General features: G+C 35.2%; 1 protein-coding gene across 1 annotated transcript; it reads left to right on the top strand.

Moving 5' to 3' along the window:
- Nucleotides 1-1,685: 1,685 nt before the first annotated feature.
- LOC100750898 (prolactin-3B1) lies at nt 1,686-7,750 on the top strand. The gene is made up of 5 exons (XM_027409571.1): nt 1,686-1,716; nt 3,278-3,435; nt 4,774-4,881; nt 6,102-6,281; nt 7,562-7,750. The coding sequence occupies exons 1-5, from the start codon at nt 1,686-1,688 to the stop codon at nt 7,748-7,750; spliced, it is 666 nt and encodes a 221-aa protein (XP_027265372.1).
- The last annotated feature ends 1,016 nt before the right edge of the window (nt 7,751-8,766 follow it).

The raw sequence follows: 8,766 nt of genomic DNA on the forward strand, positions 1-8,766 counted from the left end.
AGATGACAGCATAAGGTAGGGCTCTCAGGCAGACTGAGTACAAAGTATAGACTACTAAATAGAGAAGAGTCTCTCACCTGGGCTAAATTAATCTACTTTAGCTATCCATCCTTGTTAAGACATAAGTCCTCTTCCTTTATTGTATCTTGATACAACTCTTCTTAGTACTCTTAGAAATCATTTTTTTTTGGAGGTGATGTATTTATATATGTTATGTTTAAAGTCTGGACTAAAGGCATGTTACATGTAATAGAAAGAAAAATTCAGTGAAGCCCCTTTCTCTTACATTTCCTGTAATTGTTTTTCTTTTTTCCTCCATTTTTTATTTGAAATAGAAACAAGACTGTTTTTACATGTCAATCCCAGTTACCTCTTCCTCCCCTCCTCCCCTGCCTCTGACTAACACCCTACCTATCCCATACCATTTATGCTCTCCAGGGAGAGTGAGGTCTTCCATGGGGGTCTTCAGAGTCTATCATATCCTTTGGGTTAGGGCCTAAGCCCTCCCCCATGTGTCTAGGCTGAGGGTGTATCCCTCTATGCGGAATGGGCTCCCAAAGTCCATTCCTATGCTAGAGATAGGTACTGATCTACTACAAGAGGCCCCATAGGTTTCTGAGGCCTCCTCACTGACACCCACAGTCACGGGATCTGGATCAGTTCCATGCTGGTTTCCCAGTGATCAAACTGGAGTCCAAGAGCTCCCCCTTGTTCAGGTCAGTTGTTTCTGTGGTTTTCACCAGCCTGGTGTTGTACACTTTGCTCATCACTCCTCCTTCTCTGCAAGTGGATTCCACATCAGTGCACTGTTTAGCTGTTGGTGTCTGCCCCTGAAGACCAAGCAACTCTGGATTCTGCTGAGATTCTTAATATCAAGAGCATTATATATATTCTCTTGAATCTGATCATTTTATGCAATCTTTTCTCGATATAATGCTCTCTTCTTTGTGGCTTGTTATTTGCAAAACCATGTGGAAAAGGAAGCCAAATAGAAATTAAAGGATGAGTAGAAGGTACCTATCACATTTGAAAAACATCATTCCAAATACTTTCAAGTTCAATGAATTCATTAAAAGAGTCTTTTAAACATTTGAGTTTCTGCCTACTTTATACTGAGAAAGTAGCTACTCAGTGAGAATAAGGATTTTTGAGTTTGGAGGATACACCAATAAATTCATATTTTGGTAAAATGTTGAGAATAAATGACTGTTGCTGGGACATGCTGGCCTCTAACTCAAAAGATAACTGATTGGAGGCATTTGTCATCACCTAAAAATTCATGAAACTTAACAGATCACGTGACAAAAAGAATTCTAATCTAGAGAAAAATTATGAGAAAATAAATATGTTTTTTTATCCATGACATGAATCTGAATCATTAAGATACTGAGATGACATTTGTGATTTCCAAAATAATTTGAACCCTGGACATGGTTCCAAAAAATAAAATAATATATTCAGAGACAGAACTGTGACAAGAGTAAGGATTATTTCAATACTTCCTGAGTGGATAATATCTTGAAACTTTTACCTAGCAAAGGACGTTACTCCCTTCTGTCCCTATACTTAAAAGGTCATAGGTAGATTCTGTTAGTATATATGGGGTGATGAGTTGCAAGAAGACAGCACTCAGCTACAGCAGCTCTCCTGTGTTGTAGTCCACAGTGCAGCAGATCTCCTCAGAGATGCAGCTGTCATTGACTCCACTGTCTTTCTGTAAGTAGCAATTCATCCATGCTCTCCAACTTTATTAGTGTATCATTTCAAAAAGATGGGTTTGGAAGGGATACATTCTTTGGAGTTATCAGTGCTGTAATATTTGGGGAACCGATGCACTTTATGACCTGAGTCTAGTCAACAATGTGCTACAAATTATTTTTCTGAAACTAGTTGCTTAGTTAACCTGGAGATCAGTGGTTCTCTAGGGGAATCCCTCTTCTGTGAAGATACATTCCAAGCAACGTCCATAGACATTATATACTATTTTAGCTTAGTTTATTTTATTTTCATTTTTGATGTAAGGGTAACAATGATCAGAGTTACAAGTCTCTAATGGGCACATGCTTCTAACCATCTTCCTCTGCACAGGACACTTTCTAAAACTACAAAAAAATAATACAATAAAAATGGCCAGATAGGTGAAATTGAGAAGGTGAACTTTTTTGAGAATGTAGGACTCAATGGCATAATTGTGTCAATCACAGAAGGAGGAAATAAATTATGGGTAGTGAGGGTTTGTGAACCTTTCTGCTTAAATAAATCCACCTGAGGAAGAGTTAGATTTTGGAACCTTATTTAAACAAGGAGAGTAAGTTTGTGACTTTACCAATTTGTTGCATGCAAAAAAAATAGTAAATGAAAAAGCATGTTTGTTTTTAAAAGTCATCTTAATATTTAAGTGATATTTCCATGAAAATGAATTAGCAAACTATTTAACTTTAATAATATGGAAAATAAACACAAATTACCAAAACTTAAAAATATTAAAAGAGAGCCGCTTAAGTACTATATATTTTTTATGATTTATTAAACCTTACCTTATGATTCAGAAAGCAAAGTCAGCCACACACCATATAAACCAGGCACACACCATTAATCCCAGGATTCAGGATTAAGAGGTAGCTGGATCTCTGTTACTTCAAGGCCACACTGAGCTACATGAAATTGATGAGTCCTACAGAGAAACAGCTCACACAAACATGATCTCAGTAATTGGGATCACCCACCTTTAATCCCAGGACTCATGAGAGGTGTATAAGACAGGAGTAACATCTCAGCACTGGCATTCATTCTCCAGCCACATTGAGAATAGGAAGACATTGAAGTCTCAGGATTCTCCAGCCATTCTGAGGAGAGGAGTCAGTCTAAGGTTTGGTGCAGCCAAGATTGCCTTTCAATATGAGGTAGGGCAAGAGCTAGTCACCAGCTGCTTTGATTTTCTGATCTTCAGATTGAAGTTTGAACCCAAATATCAGTCTCTGGGTCTTTTATCTTTCGTGCTACACTGTCTCAGGACTAATTTCATCTCAAAATGTTTGCAAATTTTACAAACTCTATAGGGGCAAGCAAAAGCCAAGGTAATTCTTCTACCTCATAAGCTATAGTTTGGGGAGGCATTACTATTCACCTACATTTTCACATTGAACAATTTATTCCCGATTTCACGTATACAGAAAGAAGTATTGTAGCACAGGGACCTCAGAATGTTGCATCCTATACAGTGTCCCTAATGTGTCCTCATTTGAATGAATCATCTCAATTTTATTTCTCTTTATAGCTGGGACACTCCTTTTGCTGGCAATGTCAAACCTGCTCCTTTGGGAACATGTGACCTCCTCACCAAATCCTCGTTTGTCCACTGGAAGCTTATATCACCGTGTGGTTCAATTGTCACACTACACCCATGATCTTGCCTCAAAACTCTTCAGTGAATTTGTAAGTACTGCACCTTTTTCTGTAGGGACAATCAGAAAACTCAACTAATTAAACAATAACATACTTTGAAGCAAATTTCAAATACAATATATTTAATAGTGAAATACAGACATTGAAACATGGGCAAGGAACAATTGGATGATTCATGAAATCTTAAACTTGTGAAAGATGTAGTAACTGTACAAGTTTTAACAATGGTTTTTCAACAAACTTGTTTAGATATAAAGTCCAAAATACATGGATCAAGTTACTGTGAACTCTTGCCTTTTGTGAAGGGGTCCTATCTATGTGGGCATTTTTATTTAGCACTCTGTAGATATCTGGTGTAGGAGAATTGTCTTGTAATGAACTGTGTGAGTAGATTAAAATGAAACTACAGAAAACCATGTTCAGCAGAAATAGCTACTCAAAGCACTCCCATGTCCTTAGTATTGTTTTCAAATTTCCAGGGATGAGTGTGTCTTTGCAAACTGCATGATGGTTTTCAAAAGAAATATCATCTCTATTCTTAATGGATATACCAGATTTAGTTAGAGGGAGTCAATACTAGAAAAAAGAAGTCAGTACAAAATTAGAATAAGGAGCATATATTTCCAGAGTTGTGGTGAATATATCTTTACCTGGCTATTTTCACTCACTAGTGTTTCTTTCATTCTGAAATCTTCATACATAATTTTTCAATTGTTCAAATATTCCTAGAAATCCATTAAACTTTTAAAAATTTAGATTTCCAGTAGTAAATATATACACTTCACATAATAAATTCCTTAAGTAAATAGAATCTTGAATTGACTAAATATATATATATATATATATATATATATATATATATGTTTTAATTCTCCTTTCACTAACTGTATGACTGATTTTGACATCATTAATGAGATTCCATCCTACCTATATGATTTAATGGTGTACTTAAAGGAAATACTTATTTATAAAATCAGCTTAAAGGAAATAGACTACTGAGTGTCAATGGGACCCTAACTATGAACATACATGTGTATGACACTCACAAATAGAAAAAGTGCTTAAACCCTCAGTGTTTTTACAGTATGTGTGTTACTCAATGCTTTGTTTCTAAACAATACCATTTAGAAAGGGAAAAACCACAAAACAGTAATAAATAGGGGGAGAATATTGATGAGTTAAACTTAGATTGTTTCTCCTAGGAACAGAAAATGTAGGCAGGCAGTCTACACTTCATTCCTCTGTTTCAATTTCGATATATTTATCATTTACTAAAACATACATCCATAAAATATGTTACTGGTGTGATTATAAATATATTTGTTCAGTGTTTAACATTAAGAAATCAGACCTTTCAATGTCTTCCAGAATATAAAGTTTGGCAGGACTGTTTGGAGACCAAGCCTGATGCTATGCACCTGCCACACTTCCTCTATTCCTACTCCAGAAAACAGAGAGCAAGTCCACCAAACAACAGTAGGTTTCTTCCCTGATTTTGACAAAAACAATTGATGTAATACACAGGGTAGTTCTGCTGTGTGTGCTTACTAGGGCAATAGCACCTGTGGTAATCTTAGAGCCAAGAGAAGGGAAGAAGTAACAAACAAACAATGATATCATATGGTTGATAATTTCTCTCTAAGATAAAAGCTTCTTCACATGACAGCAGATTAGTAAATTGATCTTCCAGAGCACCATGTTTTAACAACTTAATGTCTGTAGCATTATCCTTAATATTATCTGGGAAGCTTTAATATGAGTTGGACATTCCTAGATGACTATACATTTATGTGCTTGCAAGAATTACAGATATAATGGTATTTATGGTATAATACCAAACTCTCCTCTACAGAAATGTTACTTAAAGACCAATGATTCATTTACTTTTAGTTTGTGAAGATTCTTTACATCCTACTTTGTTTTTTAAAATAATTTATGAAGACTTCCTCCACAACTACTCAGCCTTCTCTTGTATTTCAAGTAAAAATTAAGTGAAAAAAGAGGTTCCTCTACACATTTTATCTTATTCCTGATGATAACCTATGCTATAATAAAGACAGAATACCTCAGCACCTATGATTTATAATTGTGTTAACATATTCAGTCTCCGTCTTTGTCATAAAATTTCTGAATATTATTTACAAAAATGTCATGTGTACACATCTCACACAAATAATCTATTTCCACTAGTTGTGTATATTACCAGAACTAGTAACCTATACACAAACTCTTCTCATAAATAAAGTGTGAGTATAATAATGGCAATTAAAGGATGAATGGGTATAGAAAGCAGTCAGCATTACTCAGATCTACTTATTGTGAAGCCCTAAAAACAGTCCATTGTTACTGATTCATTTAATCATTACAAAAATTCTCTAATATGTGGCATTATTAGGACGATAAAGTACTGAGGTTCTTCTAGACTACAGATGGTAGAAAGTACAGTGAAACAAAACATGATCAGTTTGACATTAACCAGAAATCACTGTTAAGGAAAATCAATTCTATCTGAGAAAATGGTAAATCTGTGACAGAATATTGTTATTTCTATATTGCATATCACATGCTGGAAGATTTTCTATATTCCTATTAATGATAAATCGATACTGGAACTCATGAGCATCTTTCAGCCACTACATGTATTAAATCTGATGTGTTTCACTTATTTTAATGAGATGTTCTTCATGATTGTTTAGTCAGAAGATCTCCTGAAGGTGACCATGCGTGTTTTACAAGCCTGGGAGGAGCCTATGAAGCACATGGTGGCTGCAGTGGTGGCCCTTCCAGATGCATCTTATTTTATGCTGTCAAAAACAAAAGAGTTGCAAGGAAGAGTTCAAGGCCTTCTGGAGGGACTAAAGATCATACTCAACAGGGTAAGCCCATTTACTCTTCACATTCTTTTGCTTATCTCCTGTGTGAAAGAGGTGATTTGTTTGATTTATTTCATGAGAGATAAATATTTCAATACTTCATTTCTGAGACTGAAATATATACACAGAATTTTATATATGTGTGTGTTTTTATGTACATGTAAGTTATATACAGGCACACACACACACACACACATATATATGTATATATGTATATATGTATGTATAAATTATATATGCATGTATAGGTATATAATTCATATCCAATTCATTCACAGCCTTGTCAATAAAGAGAGGCCATTTATAAATCCTATCTTTTTCATGTTTTTTTACTGAGAACTACACATACCTGTACTCTCAATAGAAAATATCCGGTCTGCATAGTAACACAGAAGGTAGCTTTCAGTGGTGTATGGATATGAATGACTAATTCAGAAAATCTGGTAACAGCCTTGGAACTCCAAAAACCTTACTGTAATTTTGAAGATATTTGATATGCTCATGAATTTGGAAGAATACATTATAGAAAAATTAGATTGATTTTAAAGATAGGAAATTAAAAGATCATTCTCCTCAAACCCATAAGTATGAATGATGTCTGAGAGAATAAGCTGAGAAACATGAGCCCTTATATTGTCCTTTGGTCAAATGTATGTATACCACGAAAAATATCTTCCAGTTTCTCAATCACTCTGTCTAATTACACATGGGTATACCTCTTCTTGGACCAATGATACAACAGAAAATATGCTTATGTCAAGAGGCTTAATGCCTTCAAGGTAATATATGACAAACCTACTCTATATTAATAAATTTTCCTTAAAGTGTAATCCAACTTTTGTCACTTTTACAGAATGAGGCTACAGAAAGACTCAGGGGATAAATGCCTTCTTGGGCATAAGGAATTTGATCCCAGAATCCCCATAAAATTAAAGAGATGTAGTGACTACTCTGTAGTATTCAAACATTAGGCAGACAAAAAGATGGAGATCACTGGTAAGTGTTTGCTAAAATAAGAGAAGATACCTCAAAAACAATAGAGAAATATGGTAGTCAACTGTGTATGCTTAAACAACATTCACTCTGATCTCCAAATTCTGGTGCATTAATTCTGCAAATGTATACCCCATCCAGAGAGAGAGAGAGAGAGAGAGAGAGAGAGAGAGAGAGAGAGAGAGAGAGACACTCACCTATACATATGTAAACACACACACACATATATAATTGTATTACTACCAAGAAATACTAACAGTGTAAATAATCCCTCTCATTTACATGTTTAGATTCAGCCTGGAGCCGTTGAAGATGACATTACTGTCTGGTCTGGATGGTCAGATTTGCAGTCATCTGATGAAGATACTCGTAACATTGCTCTTTATACCCTAAGCCGCTGCCTGCGCAGGGATACACACAAAGTTGACAATTATCTCAAGGTTTTGAAGTGCCGAGATGTCCATGACAACAGCTGCTGAGCTCAAATCCTTGTTCACTGTCATGGAAGAAGGTCCTTGATAATCCAGGCCTTCAAAGTTCCATTGAATCTCTATGTTTGGTGCATTCCTAGGATTAATGGGAATGTTATTAAAAAATAAACATTGATTCTTTGAAAGTGTTAAATTCAAAATGAGGGTTTGCCAATTTTTCATGGGCATTTAATGCAGAATTTAGTAATAATATCAAATATTTTTCATGAGTAATTTTAGTTTACAAAAGCCAAAAGAGTACTTCTATTGGTCAGAATGAATAGATGACTTGACATAGTAGAACAAGTACAAGAATTTCCCAGTAATCAGTAGATCCATTCTGACATGAAGATATAAGTTTATGAAAACAAACCATGGGCAATGAACACTTTCTCAAAGCCTCATCACAGGCAATACAATTGTTATATTAACATTAAACACATTACACACACACACACACACACACACACACACACACACACACACACTATACACAAATATATGGAGATTATAATATATTACATTTCTCCCTTTCTTATCCTCCCTCTAAGCTCTGTGTACTCTTTTATTGCTTTCTTTCAAATTCATGGCCTCTTTCCTTCATTTGTTGTTATTACAGTTGCATATATATATTCTTAAATATAACCCACTTGGTCTGTATAGTTTTACTTGAGTTCAAGCATTTCCAGTATTGAACATTTTTCTAACCCTTAGCATTATTAGTTGCCTGTCATTCTTAGTATAAGGTTGAGACTTTTCTAAACATTCTACATCTTGTCAGGGAACATGCATGTTACATGAGTCATTACCTATAGCAAAAACCATGGAACTTCTGCTACACCAAAAAATAATTCACTAACACAGACCATGCATGAAAGACAGCTGCATCATTGTGCTGCTCACTCAGTTACATGCATGGCTACCCTTAGTCAAAACCACACATTCACTGTTCCCCAACTCATTTTTGGTTGGAGGGTTCCCATTTAGGTTACTATCTGTTGTGAGATAAGGGATTCCTTGGGAGA

The sequence above is a fragment of the Cricetulus griseus genome, chromosome 3 (genome assembly GCF_003668045.3).
Source record: "Cricetulus griseus strain 17A/GY chromosome 3, alternate assembly CriGri-PICRH-1.0, whole genome shotgun sequence".
In the NCBI taxonomy this organism is placed as follows: Eukaryota; Metazoa; Chordata; class Mammalia; order Rodentia; family Cricetidae; genus Cricetulus; species Cricetulus griseus.